General features: G+C 38.5%; 1 protein-coding gene across 1 annotated transcript in view; it reads right to left on the bottom strand.

Moving 5' to 3' along the window:
- Positions 1-19,694, bottom strand: part of LOC106879243 (UDP-xylose and UDP-N-acetylglucosamine transporter) — a 29,384-nt gene continuing 9,690 nt past the window's right edge. Inside the window, exons 2-9 of the mRNA XM_014928733.2 lie at positions 14,759-14,861; positions 11,231-11,280; positions 9,504-9,585; positions 8,204-8,264; positions 4,986-5,095; positions 3,223-3,298; positions 2,052-2,124; positions 1-461 (exon numbers count right to left, since the gene is read on the bottom strand). Coding sequence (XP_014784219.2) covers positions 224-461; positions 2,052-2,124; positions 3,223-3,298; positions 4,986-5,095; positions 8,204-8,264; positions 9,504-9,585; positions 11,231-11,280; positions 14,759-14,861 — 793 coding nt within the window. The 3' untranslated portion in view covers positions 1-223. The remainder of the gene's footprint in view (positions 462-2,051; positions 2,125-3,222; positions 3,299-4,985; positions 5,096-8,203; positions 8,265-9,503; positions 9,586-11,230; positions 11,281-14,758; positions 14,862-19,694) is intronic.

Below are 19,694 nucleotides of genomic sequence, written 5' to 3' on the forward strand. Positions count from 1 at the left end.
TTTAATATTTTGATTAATTTAAAAATAACAGTTTAAAACTTCAATTTTTTTCCCCCCAGTTATTTAACAATAAAATGCTTTATTCAAACTTTTTTTTTTTTTTTTCATATATATATAAATATTTAAAGGTTGAGGTAAAGAAATTAAATGGATTAATGGGTTGCTGCTTTGAAGGTTTGAGCAGCAGCGAGGGCAATAGCTCTTGATGGACAATTTGTGTGGATTACTGTATCTTCTTTTTGGGTCTAAACATGCCAATGATTTGTTGTAAGACTTCTGTGAAGATTAGAGTACCACCAAACACCAAGGTAGCACCGAGCCAATGCAATGTAGTGAATGGGTTCTGAAAGTACCAAATGGAGAACAGCAGACTTGCAAATTTCCTCAGTGTGACAACTAGAGTCACTGTGAGAGAAGTACATTCTGTGGTGAGAATAAACACACTACGTATGCAGACATATCTGGGGAAAGTGATAAGGAAAAAGAGATGGTGGGGGTTTAAACAAAAAACAGGATTACTGTAAATGGAAAAGAAATTTGAAAGCCTGTCATTATTTTACATGTTTGTTTTGTTTGTTTGTCCCCGTATCAACATGTGTTTTGGCCCTACATCTGTTCTAACCCAACAATTTTTTTTTGTTTTGATGTAGTTTTAATAGCTGGATGCCCTTCACTACTTTATCAGCATCGACAGGATGTATTTCATCTTGTCACTCTGACAGGACTAAAAGCTCTTATCTGCCCTGTATTGATATCAGTAATAACAGGTTTTAAATTTCAGTGCATCAATTCCCAGTACTTGCACTTAATGACCCCCACAGAAGAATTTGAAATTAGAATCTGTTTATTTCTTAAAAAGAAGCTGGAAGAAATGCTGTTGAGCATTTTGCCCAATATACGGATTCTGCCAGCTCACTGCCATCAGCATTTTGTCTGGCCTACTGACAATTCAGACAGCTCATTACCTTGCCTTAGGCCTTAATAATAATCCTTTCTACTAGAGGCACAAGGCTTAAAATTTTGGGGGAAGGGACCAGTTGATAACATTGACCCCAGTGCATAACTGGTAATTAATTTATAGACCCCCGGCAGCATTTGAACTCAGAACACGAAAACAGATGAAATGTCGTTAAGCATTTCACCTGGTGTGCTAACAAATAATAATGATAATAATGATAATCCTTTCTACTAAAGACACAGGGCCTGAAATATTGCGGGAGGAGATAAGTTGATTACGTCGACCCTCAGTGCTTCACTGGTACTTAATTTATCAACCCAGAAAGGATGAAAAGCAAAGTCACCCTTGGTGGAATTTGAACTTAGAATATAAAGAGCAAAATACTTCTAAGCATTTCGCCTGGCGTGCTACCAATTCTGCCAGCTCAGCCCTTTAATAATAATTAGTAGGAGGTAAATGTTGTGGCATTGTTTTGTATAGTTTTCAACCTGTGCTTCTACAGAAACCTTATCCAATGGATTAACATGATCTACATGGTCATACTGTGTAAAACCCCTATTACTGGAATAATCCAGCTCACTTAGATCTAGTCCTTAGAAACCTGTTAATATAAATATTTGTATTGAGTGGGCAAGACGTTCAGGTCAGTCTGCTGTTATTAATTAGAGGCAGGAGATTCATCTTAACTAATTAAGATTATCTAATGTAACACAAATCATTGAAGTCAATTAGTAATCAATGTAATACACTTCATCATCATCATTTAACGTCTGCTTTCCATGCTGGCAGTAATTGAGATTAATTACAAGAAAATCAATTTTGGTTAATTACAAATCTAATATATTAATTAAATGTCATTGAGGTTAATTGCTAACTAATGTATCATATGAAGTTACTAACTAATGCACAAGACATCACTGTGATTAGATGGGATTAAGTATATGGGTGAGAGAGAGAGAGTTTGGTAAAGGACTATGTTTGTGAGGGAGGGTTGTATGTGGTGGGTCTCCTTCCAACCCATGCCAGCATGGAAAAAGATGTGAAACAAACAAATGAATGACGATTGGGCTTTGATAGTTGAAGAAAAGGATACTGTGTCAAAACATTTCCCAGCAAAAACAACCACATTTTGGGGATGCCAAAATTCAAAACAGAAACAAGTTGATCTGTGGGAAAAGGAAGAAAGAAAAGGTAAGTTTAGGAATGACATTGGTTTAAGGAGGCTCAAAGCGTTTTCGATGCTTAGGGGTTGCACTCGCACCCACTGCACCTGAGCCTAATTGATGCCTTTCAGGAAGAAATTAAATATTTAAAAAAAACAAAAAAAAACATGAATTTACAAATGTCTGTTGTTTTTAAATTAGCAATGATTTAACAGATTTATTATCAGAAGCGTTCCAGATATGGCCATCCTGTCTTTTTGTGTTTCTAACATTATACTGTCCAATAGATAATTCTTTTTCGAGTAAGGTACAATTTGAAAGATTTAGCTGTTGATTTTAGCCAGTCAAGCTCCCTCATTTTCATAAGATGTCTTAAAGTTATTCTACATTCTTTATGGTTATCAGTAATTGGACTGTGGCCAAACTGGGGCATCCACATTCAGGGGTTTTACTCACCTTAACCCCAGGAGCTAATGATTTAACAGCCATCAACAAAATGTTTGACAAAGGAACGTAACTCAACTCACCAGTTTACATTGTCAAACATGGGGGAATGGATGGACACACAGTAGTGTTCCTAGATTGGGTGGTGGATTTCTTAATGTGTAATAGTGGTAGCGTATTCCACAGACATCTTTTTATCTTTTCAGCCATGCTGGAAAACCACTTTGAAGAATTTTTAGTTGAATGAACCAACTCCGTACTTTTTTTTTTCTTTTTAAGCCTTCGCAGCATTTGAACCTAAAGACAAATGAAATGCCACCCAGCATTTTATCCAATGTGCTGACAATTCCACCAGCTCACTTCCTAACAATACTAAGGATTTCAAATTTTGGCACAAGGCCAGCAATTTCAAGGGGGGTGGGGAGTAAGTGGATTACATCACCCTCAATGCTCGACTGGTACTAATTTTATCGACCCTAAAAGATGGAAAACAAAGTTGACCTCGGTGGAATTTGAACTCAGAAAGTAACAGACAAAATGCTACTCAACATTTTCCCTGGCACACTAACCGGTCACGCTACCTTAATGGTAACCGTGGCAATAAAGTACAAACTTAAGCGAACAAATACTGAAAGGTTTTTGAAACACTTCACTTACCAGACTGTGAAAACAGGATTACATGTTTGTAAATATCTGGAGCAAGCAGTAGAAACCCAGGCAGTGGGAGAGCATGCTGAAACGAGAAATGAGAAAGAAAAAACCATCAGAGAATGGCCTTCCTCACCCTCGATCACAGCTGTAAATTCAATTTCTATTAAGATTAATATGACTGACTTGGTCGTGTAAAACTCAGGATTGTTGAAGGAAAAAAAAAAGATTTTGTAGACATCTGCTTGTTTTATTAAAGCCATTGTCTCTAGTATGAAATAGCTGTGAGGCACAATTGAAACTGTGTTTACTAGAGCAGGAGTAGAAACAAGACACAAAATTTAATAGTGAAGAGATACTTTATATGAAATAAAAACCTGTTTATTCAGGTCACTGCAATGAAAATACCTGAAATATAATCTTAGAGATTTCAAGGTTTTAAGAATATTCATCATCATCTCTTTAACATCCACATTTCTATGCATGCATGGGTCGGACAAAATTTGTTGAGGTGGCTACATCTGGATGTTCTTCCTGTCACCAACACTTACCTGTTTCCAAGGAAGGTAATGTTTCTCCATGACCAGACATGCTTCTGCAGAAGATTGGAAAGAAAGGACACAGCTTTCGTGACAGTAATACTTGCATACAACCATTACACGATGCCAAATCAAAGAGACAGTAACACATACATACAATTGACAGGCTTCTTTCAGTTTCCATCTACTAAATCCACTCCCAATGCTTTGGTTGGCCCATCACCAAAGTGCCGTGCAGTAGGACTGAACCCGGGACCATGTGGCTAGGAAGCAAACTACATACCATACAGCCATATCACACTTCATACCATTCTAATTTAAGCACAAGGCCAACAGTTTTAATGGTAAGGACTTAGTTGAATCCTGTCATGTACTGGTACATGACAGGTATTTTAGTTCATTGACCCAGGAGGGATGAAAGACAAAGTTGATTTTAAAGGAAATTGAATTTTATACTGGGGTCAACTTTAATCCCTCTCGCACCAATAAAACAAAGTAGAAGTCAAGGACTGATGGTCAGTTAAATCAACTGATCCCATCTTTTAAATCCCAGGCCTTGTGCCAAAATTTGAAGCCATTATAATTATTATTATTATTAAGGCAGCAAGCTGACAGAATCATTAGCACGCTGAGCGAAATGCTTAGTGGTATTTCACCCGTCCTGACGTTCTGAGTTCAAATTCTGCCAAGGTTGGCTTTGCCTTTTGATCCTTTTGGGGGTCAATAAAAATAAGTACCAGTTTAATACTGGGGTCAATGTAATCGACTTATCCTCTCCCACTAGATTTGAGGCCTTGTGCTTCTAGTAGAAAGAATTATTATTATTATTATTTAGGTGGCACGCTGGCAGAATCATTAGAATGCTGGACGAAATGCTTAGAGGTATTTCGCCCATCGCTGTGTTCCAAGTTCAAATTCCATCGTGGTCGATAAAATAAGTACCAGTTAAACACTGGGGTTGATGTAATCGATTCACGACAGGCTTCTTTCAGTTTCCAACTTCCAAATTCACTCATAAGGCTTTGGTTGACTCAGGACTGAAGCAGACAGTAGTTGTGCAAAGTGCCACATTGTGGGACTGAACTTTAAACCACATGACTGGGAAGCAAACTTGTTTACCACACAGCCAGGCCTGGACCTAAACATAGATAAACAATTGCAGTAAAAAAAGATTCTAAGAAGCAAAATCACTTTGGAAACCTAAGTTTGAGATCAAAGTTAAAATTAACTTACATTGAAGAATAATGCTTCTGAAGGATGTTTACCAAACTTCTTATAAATAACTTCTTGGAAGATTCCCATTCTTGCCGACATAAATAGAGCAAACAACAACATAAAAATTCCTGAAAAAAAAAAATGAAAGACAAAAATGTTTAGAGAAATTCTTGCAATTCCAGATTTAATTTTTCTTCTTGCACAGTTTTTGTTAGAAATAACACAGATACACATTTAGAGAACAGAGCTGGACATTTGAGGGGAAGGGTTGTTGTAGTTGCTTCAGGTTTTTAAAAAATTTGTAATTATTTTGGTAACCTTACAAGATTGAACAACTAAACAAGAGTAAGATTTGAACACAGGACTACAGATCATTCACTCAGTTACTCTCGAGAAAGTCAACTCCTGTTCTGCCAGTGATCCAAATATTTTTATGAAGTTCTTCATATCTGTTCTAGTTAAAACCATCTTCTATTCTTTACTTGATTCAGTCATTAGATTGAGGCACCACCTAGAGGAATTTTTAATTGAATACATTGACCCCTGTACTTTTTTAAGCCTAGTAATTATTCTATCAGTCTCTCTGCCAAACCACTAAGTTACAGGGATGTAAACACACCAACACCAGTTGTGGTAGGAGACACACATACACACAAACAGGCTTCTTTCAGTTTCCATCCACCAAATCCATTCACAAGGCTTTGGTTGGCCTGAGGCTATAGTAGAAGACACCTGCCAAAGGTGCCACAAAGAAGGACATTTTGAATAATGTACATTTAAAAAGCCCAATTGAAAAAATGAAAAGGTATAAATTCAAGTCTGGCCTGGTTAGTGTAAAGCTCTCTTGTATCACCCCATGCTGTCTTGAGACTTCAGTGAATAACATCATAATCATCATTTTACATTCATTTTCAATGCTGGCATGGGTTGGGAGGGTCAATCACAGTTTGAGTTCTTACCCAAAGTTTATTACCTTCAGGGGACCATATCTTGTTTGTATGTTTCCCTTTTTGGCTTCATTCCTACAATGCTCTTCCTGACATCAACCATTTTACAGATTATATAGGGTATATTTTTCTGTGGCATCAAATGTAGTTTAAGGTTTAATTAAAAAAAAATGTGTTGGTCATGACTGGAACACCTTTGATCATGCAACTGGTCAATCAGGGCTGACCAATGGCTCAACAACATCATAGACCAGGAGTAGTGCAGGAATACTTTCTGATGCTGCTGTGTACTGCATTCTCCAACACATTTCAAACAATACATGATGGTGATGTCGATGATGAAGTAATTGTTTTCAAATTTATGTTTCCCTGGTGTTAAAAATAGAGACACACCTACATAGACTCTAGTTAGTTAATTAGGCAGGTATTTGGGGTGGGGGGTGGGAGAATGGTAGAGTTCAGTGATAGGAACTGCTCAGAGAAAACAAAAACTGAACTATTGTACACAAACAGAAGTTGTTCCTTCTATTGATGGAACATAAAAACAGAATTAAACTAACTCCAACAGAGACATTGAATAGCTGCAGGTATTTCCCTCGTTAATGAAGACAATCATTAATTACGTGCAGACATTTCGGTAACAACAACAGCTCTAGTAACAATAACAACAGGAACAATAGTAACAAGAAGAACAGTAATTGTAGTAACACTAACAACAACAACAACATCATAAGAAACGAGAGTATCCTCAGCAGCAGCAAAAATTGGAAGCAGAATCATTATCAAAAACAACAACAAAGAAAACAAGAGAAGCAACATAAAACAACAGCAACCACAACAACAGCATCAACAACAATGAGGTGAAGCTGCAATGAATTATTATTTTCAGTAATCAATTTGTTCTTTAAATGGGCTATTTAGAGAATAAATAGTAAATAATTGAGTCACCATCGTCATCATCATTTAACATCCCTGTTCCATGCTGGCATGGGTTGGATGCGTCAACAGGATGAACTGGAGGCCTGCATTGAGTTCCAAAGTCTGCTTTGGCAATGGTTTCTATGGTTAGATGTCCTTCTTAACACCAACCCCTTTACAGACAGTATAGAGTGCTTTATTTGTAGCACCAGCACTAGTGAGGTCATCATGGAATTTGCAAGCCCCCTTGACTGAGTGGAAGTACGGTAGAGGTGTGAAAGGCTAAAGTATGATGGAGGAACAAAAACAGATGGTACTGGCACTGACCACGCTTGAATGGTGTTTTTACGTACCACTAGCACGGGAGCCAGTCAGTCAGCATTGGCAATGACCACACTCGAACTGTGTTTTTTATATGCCACCAGAAAGGGTGCCATTTAGGTGGTACTGTCATCAGCCATGACAATGATTTCACTTGACTCAACAGGTTTCCACAAGCGCAGGTTATTGCCCAATGATTGAAGAGTACTCTTAAATGGGCCGATATGCTGTACTGGCATAGGCCACTAAATGAATATGAAAGTTTGATGTGAGGCCCTAATTTAGGTCACTTGAAAACAAGGTGTTTGCATCATAGGGCCAGGGACAGTCTCAGTCAGGCTGGCATCAAGAATAAAAGACTTGTTGAAGCAAATTCATATTGAACAGCTGACATAACTCGGTGTCAAGTTCCAAGTTTATTTTTTTCCTTTTGATACGTCAGTCGAAGTAGCAGAGGTTGGGGGCGGGGGGGGGGTAGTTGAAAGATGAGAGGAATGAATATCAAAGTACAGGAGAACCTTGCTTGCCAGAAAGAGATTGGGGCGGCGAGGGAGGTGGGGCATAGGTGGGAGTAGAAGAGAGAGGAATCAAAACAAAGCAATAAAAGAGGTTTCAAAGTTAAATTTGTAAATTACTATCTGATACTGTAAATAAACATTTCTGATTTGTGTATACCGACGTATATATACAGAGAGAGAGAGAGATAGAAAAGGAGGTGCATGTGTATGTACATATATATATATACACACACATATATACACATACACATGCACACATACACACATATATACGTATACATATACATAGACAAACTCAAATATGAGCACAGACACACTCACGTGTGACAAGCTTCAGTACAGTTTCTGTCAACTAAATTCCACTCACAAGGCAGTTTCTGTCAACTAAATTCCACTCACAGCACCTTCCACTTGGTTACCCCAAGTGGAAGGTGCTGTGCTATGAGATCAAACCCAAGACACAGTTACACATGATAAATGTACAAAAGAAGAGTCTACCAACTGGAGTCAGTATATAAAAGAGTCGACTTACCAATGAGCCACATGAAATAGTCATAGGTAGAGTCACCATCTTCTGTGTCCTCCTGAGGTTTCTGAAAATAATAAAAGAGACAGTGATGTCCAAAATACCTAAATCAGTGACCGGTCATTATTGTCATAGCAACCAGGTGACAATGAGAGGTCACCTACCAAATATGTAAGAGACATCATGTACCAGTTATCTTATGAGACTCTATCTACCTGGTGAGTGTTGGACACCCTCCGGCAGGCAGGCATGAATATCCTCTACCAGGTAAGTATGAAACACTATCTACTTGATGAGTATAGGACATTGTGTACAAGGTGAGTGTGAAATATCATCTTCCAGGTGGGTGTGGAATATCATCTTCACTTGCATGAATTTAAAGGATGAGATATATTCAAATGACACAATTACAGGTCACCCAATGCCAGCAGTAGAGCACCCATGCTACAGTTATTGGTTGGCCATACTATAACCAGGTTACCCAGGGCTACAGTCCTTTCTCTCATACTGTCTTTTGAAATAATCTCTTCAGCATTCCCATCACTCAACTGATTAAAGCCATCTAATCTGATAAGATTAGTCCCATTGCACCACTGAAAACTGGGTCTTTGAATTCGTAAGTGCCACATGATTCACAATAACTGCTATTAATTCTGTCCCCTAACATGTAAAATTCTTTGGCACCCAAACCTGAATGAGGAAAACATCAGACCATGGTCAGTAGAGAGAACATACTGAGGCCTTCGTCCAGTAGTGGACTGAACATGTGCAAGGATGATGTATGTATGTACGTACATATGTACATTCTACAAAAAAAGGTAAAGGTAAAATTACCTTCTTGAGTCATGCCAGGTTCATAAGGTCCAGTTTCCTGGTTTCCATGGCATATATATTCCCCACCTGGATGGGACACTAGTCCATTGCAGGGTTACTCCTTTTTGCCAGCTGAGCGGACTGGAGCAATATGAGAACGAAGTGTCTTGCTCAAGAACATAACACGTTGCCCAGTCCAGGAATAGAAACCACAATCTTACGATCATGAGATTAACACACTAAGCAATGCGCCTCCAATATATACACTCTACAGCACTTCAGGCAATAAATTAAAAAAAACCCAGTTCATATTTAACTGTAGTTTAGCCTCATTAAAAGAAAATGTAAGGCAGATCATAGAAAAAACATTGAGTGTGGAGGATGTCAACTATCTTAAGCAAACAATGAGAGAAAAAGAGATGTTTTTGGAAGCTGGTCGAGTCCGAGGAAGGAGGATTAGTGAAGGTAACAGGAGTGAAGATGAGAAACTTACCAGATGTTTTGAAGACGCTATTGTACAAAATACAATTCCAACACTGATCATAAAAACTGCCAAATATTTACTCATTTTATATCTGAAATAAAGATAAAGAAATATTACCGAATTAGATTGATTAGCTATGCTCATTACTGTATTAAATAATTAATTACAACACTGACCATAAATATAACTGTATTTTTACTCGTTTTATTACATCAGAAGTAGAAATACTTAAATATTACTGCATTAGATCTATCTATTGTGTACCATAGCACATGAATGGTTGTGTGGTTAAGAAGTTTGCTTCCCAAGGATAAGGTTTCAGGTTCAATCCCACAGCATGGTTCCTTGGACAAGTGTCTTCCACTATAGCCTCAAACCAACCAAAGCTTTGTGAGTCAATTTGTGCATGCGTGAAGGTACATGGCCTAATAGTTAAATTGTTGCATTTACAAACGTTAGACCGTGGGTTCAATTCTCAGACCAGGCAGTGCATTGTGTTCTTGAGCAAAACACCTCATTTCATGTTGCTATGTTGGTGGGAAAGCAGCAGAATCGTTGGTATGTCAGTAGAAACGCTTTACAGTATATCTTCCCGTTCTCTACATTCTGAATTCAAATCCCACCTGTCTGGTGATGAGAAACCACTCCAGTATTCATCCCAGGTCTAGTCAAGGTAGCCAAAGTTCTAGTAATCTACTTAATGGCAGCAGGGGGTTGTGGGCCCTCCCAGGTCTTATAGAGTGTGCTGGAGGAGGTTTACATACACAGGACATGCTCAAGGGCAGACCACCACAAGACGAGACAAATCATCATTTAACATCTTGGCCTGGGTTGGACCATTTGGTAGAATTTGACAGGTGCTGAAAAGCAAAAGTATGACAGAGGAATAGGAACAGCTAGTTGTCTTGCTGTAGGGGCGATACATGACTTTTTCTCTATTATATATATATATATATGTGTGTGAGAGTATTGTAATTCGCTTGAAGCATCGTTTATTGTTTGTAAAGAATAAAGTGTTTTGAATGGCACAACAATGCACCATAATATAAACAATGGACCATAAGAACTGTTGTAATTTAATCATCCAGAGTCTGATATGATATTTCGGAATATAAAATTCCTTCTTTAGGGAATATCATATCAGACTCTGGATGATTAAATTACAAGTTATTATAGTGCATTGTTGTTATTATAGTGCATTGTTGTGCCATTCAAAACACTTTATTCTTTATATATATATATATCTAGTGATTTTTGAAGTTGCCTTCACATAACCCGTTGTAACTCTTCTTTTGGTTATGTTTTCATCTAGTGTTGCTGTAACTTTTGCCTCATACATGATTGATTTAATTATGCACCCTTGATCAAGTGGACAGGTTCCTGGATCTTGACTGTTACTACCGAGAGTAGGCTCTTGGTTGTGAGGCGGCTTTCCACCCAGACTTGTACCCCAGAGGGGAACCTCTTCGGTGCACCCATGGTCATTCCTGACCAACAGAGTCGAGTGTGTGTGTGTGTGTGTCAAAATAAAATATTTGATAGACAGAGTTTAGACATTGACATCCATCCTAAAAGAGTTAGTCCATATCATAAGAAAGTAGGTCTATACTCCAGTAATCTCTTCTTCTGTACAGTCTAAAACAGTCTGAGAGCTGAAGACCGATAAGAGGAGGAGGTTTAAGAGTGGACAATACAAGGACAGAAGGCCAAGACTGGTTACAAATATATCGACTTACCTTTTCTTTAGAAGAATTACACAAAGAATTAAATTAGCCATCAAGGAACCCTGTTGGAAGAACAAGAAAAATATGTCAGTCGACAGAGGTTTATCTGTTTTGAAACAACTAAACAACCACTTTTAATACTAATTTAGTCTTCGATATATTATGTATTACTGCAAAGTGGGACAGTCATGGTTGGAGCATCTTTGATCACAGGAGTCACCTTGGGTTCAACAACCACTAATAATGGCCAGTAATTGTGGGAAGGGGGGGCATGTCGATTACATCAACCCCAGTAATTAACTGGTACTTATTTTTTTATCGAACCCCAAAGGGATAAAAGATAAAACTGACTCCAATGGAATTTGAACTCAGAATATAAAAATGGATAAAATGTTGCTAAGTATTTTGCCCAGCACTGTAAGGATTCTATCAGCTTGCTGCCTGACACTATTCTCTTACTTCAGTCATTTGACTGCAGCCATGCTGGAGCACCACCTTTAGTTGAGCAAATCAACCCCAGGACTTATTTGTAAGCGTAGTACTTACTCTATCGGTCTCTTTTGCCGAACCGCTAAGTTATGGAGACATAAACACACCAGCATTGGTTGTCAAGTGACAGTCGGGGGACAAACACAGACTCACAAACATACACACACATATTTATTTATATATATATATATATATATATATATGCGATAGGCTTCTTTCAGTCCCCGTCTACCAAATCCACTCACAAGGCTGATACACCCTCCAGCCTTCATCAGGTGTTTTCGGGAAATTTTGAACCTGGGTTCTCATTCCTAAGGTATTTTTCAATGTTGTTATTATTACTATTCAAGTCACTGCCTGGAATCAAACTCGGAATCTTGAGGTTAGTAGCCCGCTCTCTTAACCACTACGCCATATGCCCGTTCAAATATTTGCTACTACCACTGAGATCTATACCCGTAGGCATATGACATAGTGGTTAAGAGTGCAGGCTACTAACTCCAAGATTCCGAGTTCGATTCCAGGCAGTGACCTGAATAATAATAAAAATAATAACAACAACAACAACAACATCGAAAAATACCTTAGGAATGAGAACCCAGGTTCGAAATTTCCCAAAGACACCTGATCAATGTCTGGGTGTGATTTTATGCCAATCAACCAGTTGGCCTTCTAATCAATGCAATCTCAGATGTCTGTATGGACAGCAGTAGAGCCATCCATTGAGAGCCCCACCTGGGCTTTGTGGGGTGGCAAGAAGAAGAAGAAGAATGGTAGTTGGCTGTGAAAATATTGCCTCAACACTTCATACATACACTCACACACACACGTACATATATATATTTACAGACATGTTTATTACAGATATAAATAGATGCACACAAAGATGTATATATTATACATACAACAAATGCACACATCAATCTTCACACAAAACATATATATATATACACACACACAGACCTACATACACACAGCTACAATCAGCAACATACATTTCATACATACATATTCCTTCCATGTTTGTAAGCATTTATAACTGTGTGCAACATAGTTGCAGATGCACATTTGAATGGGGTCATATCAGACTGCTGTTGGAAGGGGCACCAGCTGATTTGTATGCGGATGTATGTAAATACTATACACACATGTAAATGCTTGTGTAAGTATATGCATGTAGTAGTTAGTGCATGTGTGTGTGTGTGGCACAGAGAAAGAGTGAGAGGGACAAAGAGAGAGAGACAGACAGACATACAGGGAAAGAGAGAGAGGGTGGGAAGGAGGGAGACGTTTGTAGTCAGCTTAACAAATCTGCCACTCCACTTACCCTGGGGTATCACAGCTATGAGTCAGTTTGTGTGGGTGAGAGGTGGCAGAGAAAAAATTAGAAAAAAGGAGTAAGTGAATGCGAGTCCTTTCACTGGGTCTTCACATCAACCCCGCCCCACCTCCCTCTGCACCTAATCCCCTAATCAGGTTCAACCCCCATTCTTTGCAGCTGTTATTAAGGACATCTAAATATTTCCATGGACATAATTCATATCATATCGGTAATAATGACAAGAGGTTGTGTAAAATCCCCTTTTGTAGGGTGTTAGCTGCGGAATGGCTACTACTACCATATAACTACTACTGCTGCTGCTGCTGCTGCTACTACTACTACTACTACTACTACTACTACTACTACTACTACTACTACTACTACTACTACTATTACTACTGTTGCTACTATTATTACTACTATTACTACTACTATGTTAACCCTATCATTAGAGTTGGTATTTCTTCAGGCCCTTTATATTCTGAGTTCAAATCTTGCCACCGAGGTCAACTTTCCCTTTAATCTTCCTCCACGGGGTTCATAAAATAAAATACCACTCAAGTGGTAGGGGTCGATGTAATTGACTAACTCCTTCCTTTGAGAAATCGCTGGCCTTGAACCTTAATTAAAAACAATTATTGCCATGACTGTCACTATTATAACTCCAGGCCACAGATGCTCAGAGCACCGAATAACAGCAGCTGTTGCAACTGCTATAACTTACAACCATGTTAACCCTATCACTACTACTACTACTATAACTATTAAAACTGCAAACCCCAGATGTTAGTAGCACTGAATAATAGCTGCTACCACCACCACCACCACCACCACCACTACTACTGGATGTCTGTTAACGGCTCCACAGCCTACAGCAGCTGGTGGTATTACTGTGTGATAGTTACTAGTAATACTACCATCACCACCACCCCTATCACATATCAGTCTGCAGCTGTCGGTGGTACTGAACTGTGTAATAGTTACCAATAAAGAAGGTGTGGGCTCCGAAAAACCACATGATGGGCTACACATTTAAGAGAGTGGTAATACCCCCCACACACACACCCACCTCCCAAACACAAACTAAAGGGACTCTCCCCCCCTCACCTCCACATTGGACAAACATTTCTTGTACCAATAGAATGATAAAATTCGTCCAGTACAATCCATTGAGTGTTTGTCAATAGGAGAGGCATCCAGTCATACATAAGTATGCCAAATAAAATGGAATAGAGAATCAAGAGATAAACCTAGGCTACTGCCTTCGTGGGGATATCAAACTTTGAATATAGAACAGAATTGATATCAAACTTTGAATATAGAACAGAATTGATATCAAACTTTGAATATAGAACAGAATTGATATCAAACTTTGAATATAGAACAGAATTGATATCAAACTTTGAATTGGTAAAGAACAGAGAGAACTCTTTCGATCTCCTGCATGATTTAGCATCACCACCTAGAGCTAAATCCTTAGGGACCTCTAGTGGCATCCAGTTGAGTCAGGCTCTTAGTCTAAAGATACCTTTCTCCTTCTTTCCAACCAGTCTCAGAGACTTTGGAAAAGGGGTCATGGATGTGACTAAATGACAAAAAAAAAAAAACTATAGTGCTAATCTCACAAATCCTGTAAAATGTTGTGGGTGTTGACCTGACCTTTTTTAATTAAATCATGTAAAGATGAGACAAGAAAAGAAAAAAAAAAGAAAAAACAGAAGGATACTTACAGATCGAAATATCATATGAAGTGGCATTGAAATATGGAAATTTAATGCTAAATTGTTGATAACTTGGACAGCAAAGAACATGGTTACCATTACTATATAGTTCCTTTAAAAGAGACAAATGACAAACAGGTTAGTTTCAATCAATAAAAATATGTTTGTGTGTGTATATAATATATCTATATGTGTATATGTATATCTGCGGCGAAATGCTTAGCGGTATTTAGTCTGTCTTCATGTTCTGATTTCAAATTCTGCCGAGATCAACTTTTCAGGGCCGATAAATTAAGTTCCAGTTGCATACTGGATCGATCCAAATGACTGGCCCTCTCCCCCAAAATTTCGGTCCTTGTGCCTAGAGTAGAAAAGAATATGTAAGTCTGTGTGTATGTATCAAAAAGTTCTCTGACTAGTTCTGTAGCATGCCAACAGATGGCAGCACATACAGTTGCGTGCACAGTGAGAGCTAGCAGTGACCTTCATGGGGCAGTGTGCTGAGTGACATTGCTGTGTTTACTTCACAAGTTGTGAACTCAGCAAATAATATTGGTCAGTTCGACCAAGGCTATACAATAACAACAATTAACTCCCCATATAGCATTGGTCAACTTAGACTGACCAAGCCTACACAACAGTAGCAACAACGACGACAACAACCAACTCCCTACATACTACTGACTGACCCAGCCTATACAATAACAACACCAGTGTCCAGTGAAGGATCACAAATCAATTCAATGCAATATCAAACTCTGTTTTATAGATTTGTTCAGAAGCTTCGTTCTTATTGATTTGTAGCTGCTGTTAAATCTTAATCACACAAATCTTTAATCAACAGTATTCCAGACATCATCTTGTATTTCTTTTCTGTCATTGTTTTTCCAGAAATATTATTCCAATGACCTTTTTTTAAGACAGTATGAACAAATTTGAGGGAGATTTAGCCACTATCTTTAACAAATTTGAGGGAGATTTAGCTGTTATTTTTAACAAAACTTCTCTGCTTCCTGAAATTCACCAACAGTACATCATATGCACCCCACCCTATTTTTTTTCATTTTTACAACTCCTTTGTTGTTCTCTTCTTATGTCCTGTTCGTGCACTTTTGGCTACCTTTTCTGATGATTTGTGGAGCACCTGAGCCCTGTATACAATAAGTTCACTATAATCACTAGCGTAACTGGAGTGTGCGCTGCCCCCAGACCCCACAAAAGTTACATATTCCTTACAGTAGACCCAAAAGTGCCATCTGGGGTGGACTGCCCACCCTCCCAACTATGCTAGTGATTATAATAATATGGTGTAAGTATGAGAAACCATTTTTGAGAAGCAAGCTGCATGAGACCTGGTTTATTATCAGGTGGACCGTTCTACTAAAAGAACTGAAGATGATCTTTTGTTAGGCACACCATTCAGAGGGCCCCATGGGTTGCAGTTTGACCATGATTGATACAGAGGTTCTATGATTGTCTTTGGTGATGACCAAAACAGCATTGACTTCAGATCTGCCCATAGTCAACACTATTTGTGATAAGCCAAGTACCTGTAATACACTGGGGGATATACTCAATCCACTAATAAATAATAGATAATCTAGAAATATCAGCTTTGTGTTTGAAAAAACAAATCAATAATAATTGATGTAAAACTGAGTGTGTTTGGACCGAGTGAGTGTGTAAATGTGAGTGTGCATGAATGCATAAATGCATGTGTTTGTGGGGCTGTGTGTGTGTGTATTTGAGGATCGAGCATGTGTGAACATGTGGATGTGAACACGTGATTGCAAGTGTCTGAATGCATGGAGGTGAATGTATGTGTTTAAATGCTTGTGTGTGAATGCATGTGTGAATATGAATGTAGTGTGTGCCTTAGTGATGCATGTGTGTCCATGGCTACATGAGTGTATATATGAATGCTGTGAGTATACATGTGTATGTAGCAAATGTTGGAAGCATGTATGTTTATGTGTTTGTGTGTGTGTGTGTGTGTGTGGGGGGGTGAGGAGCTGGCAGAATCATTAGCATGCCAAGCAAGATGCTTAGTGGCATGTCGCCTGTCTTTATGTTCTGAGTTCAAATTCCACCAAGGTCGACTTTGCTTTTCCTCCTTTCGGGGTTGATAAAATAAGTACCAGGTGAATGTAATTGACATTCCCCTCCCTGGTTTTGGTGGTCTTGTGCCAAAACTTGAAACCAATGTGTGTGTGTATGTGTGCGTTTATGTATATATATAAAGTGAATGTAGGCAGGGCCATCTCAGAAGCCCTGTAGGCCTAGGGCAAATCAATGCACTGAGCCCTAAAGCATTTATTGACAGCAAGCACAAACATACATAGATCAGAATTGGGTCCCTAGACTAATGAGGCCTCCAGGGAAGTCAATGTACTGGGCCCCAAAGTATTTATTGATGGCAAGCCACAGCATACATAGATTGCAATTGGGTCCCTAGACCAGTGAAAACCCATGCAACTGCCCAAGTACTGGGTGCAGGTTTGTATATAGTGTCTATAGGGATGTGTATTTGTGGTGTGCATATATATCTATATATTCTTTTATTCTTATATTTGTTTCAGTCATTTTGACTGCGGCCATGCTGGAGCACCGCCTTTAGTCGAACAAATCGACCCCAGGACTTATTCTTTATAAGCCCAGTACTTATTCTATCGGACTCTTTTGCTGAAGCGCTAAGTTACGGGGACAACATCACTTGTCAAGCAATGTGGGGAGACAAACATAGACACACAACATATACAAATATATATATATATATATATATATATGACAGGCTTCTTTCAGTTTCCATCTACCAAATCCACACAAGGCTTTGGCCGGCCTGAGGCTATAGTAGAAGACACTTACCAAAGTGCCATATACTGGGACTGAACCTGGAACCATGTGGCTGGTTAGCAAGCTACTTTGTGTGTGTATGTGTGTGTGTATATGTACATATGATGATCAGTCAATATCTGTGCAAGAATGTGTTAGTATAACAGTGTGTGTAATCTGTCAATATCTCTCTCTCGCAAACATATATATAAAATTTTTGTGTAAAAAATGATAAAAAATGCACATATGTGTGTGTTAATATGTGTGAGTATGTGTGTGTGTGTGTGTGTTTATGTGTGTGTATGTGTGGATCATACATATAGTTATTCAATTCATAAAAGGTGAGTTCATGTAAGAAATTGAAAAGAAAGTCAGGGCCCCTATCACCTCCACCACCACCACCACCACCACCAGGACCACTACTTTCTCCCACCTCCTCTTATCAGTTTGGACTGATATTGTGAATTGGTAGGGAGGGAGTGGTGGTGATGATGATTTTGCTCATCATCATCAGTTGCTATGACAACAAGCTATAGTAACCACAGATGTAGGTAGGAGATGATGCTGTTTCATTCCAGATTTACTAACAGATAGCCTATTTTATTATATCTCTTATTTAGTCTAAGACATAGATTGGAGGGGAGGGGGGAGGCCGAGATTAGTGGAGGACTGCAAGATATGTGTGTGTGCATGTATATATGTGTGTATGTATATCTGTGTGTTATATATGTGTATGTGTGTATGTATGTATATATGTGTATGTATGTGTCTATGTATATATGTATGTGTATGTATATGTGTGTGTATATGTATATGGGTGTGTATATGTATATGGGCGTGTATGTATATGTGTGTATGTATATGTGTGTGCATGTATGTGTGTGTATATGGGAGCGTGTATGTATATGTATATGTGTGTGCATGTATATGTGTGTGTATGCATGTGTGTGTATGTATGTCTGCATGCATGAGTATGTACGTATGAGTATAAATTTATATGTAGGTCTATGTGTGAGTGTGTGTGTGTATATATATATAGTATAAATATATAGGTGTATATATGTGTGTGAGTATGTGTTTATATATATATATATATATATATATATATATATATATATATATATATCTATATATATATATATATATATATGCGCACACACACACTAGAAAGGAAAGGAGAAAAAGATTAGTAATGTACTGTAGCCAAGAGAGAGAAAGAGAGAGAGATTAGTATGGTACTGTAGCTGAGAGAGAGAGAGAGAGAGAGAGAGAGATAGTAATGTAGTGTAGCTGTTGTAGAGCTGGGCATCTCCAACAGATTTGTGTTTATACCTTAAAGAGGAAAAGGAGGAGAGAAGCAGACAGAGAAAGGATAACAATAAGAGGGGGGGAGGTGAATAGAACAGCTGCCAAGCAGGGAGCACCTACCTGCTCTCTCGATTTGCTAAAAATAGCAGTCACATCTGACTTAAATCACATTCTATTGTTTTAGGAAGAGGACGTGCTGGGTTATGGTGCATTTGTGCTGGGTTTGCTTCGTATAGGACGAAAAGAAAAAAAAGAAACAAAGGTACTTTTGACTGGAATGCTTTTGATCATATCTACTCAGTGAGAGCTGACCTGGGGTTAAACAACTATACTTTTTTTATATCTTATTTAGTCAGGAAGAGGAGGAGAAATAGGGTGAAGGAAGAGGAGAGAAAGACAGCCAGACAATCAGAGAGAAGGAGGGATAGGGAGAGAGAGAGGCAGTCAGACAATCATCAGTAGTTTGTGTTTGTGTGTTAATGTGTGTTTGTAGATGCTTGTGTGCATGTATTTGGGCATGAGAGTGTGTCCTTGTGTATGTGTGTGTATGTGTCTGAGTGTGTTTTTGTTAGTGTGTGTGTTTGTAAGTGTATGTGTATTTGTGTGCGTTTGTGCTTGTGTGAGTGTGTGTGAGAGTTTGTGTGTGTTTATGCATGTGTGTTTGTGGATGTGAGTGTGTTTGTGTGTATGTCTATGTGTGTGTGTGTGTATGTGTCTATGCGTGTGTGTGTGTGTGTGTGTATGTGTCTATGCGTGTGTGTGTGAGAGAGAGAGAGAGAGAGAGAGAGAGAGAAAGAAATATAAG

This window comes from Octopus bimaculoides, chromosome 15 (assembly GCF_001194135.2).
Source record: "Octopus bimaculoides isolate UCB-OBI-ISO-001 chromosome 15, ASM119413v2, whole genome shotgun sequence".
In the NCBI taxonomy this organism is placed as follows: domain Eukaryota; kingdom Metazoa; phylum Mollusca; class Cephalopoda; order Octopoda; family Octopodidae; genus Octopus; species Octopus bimaculoides.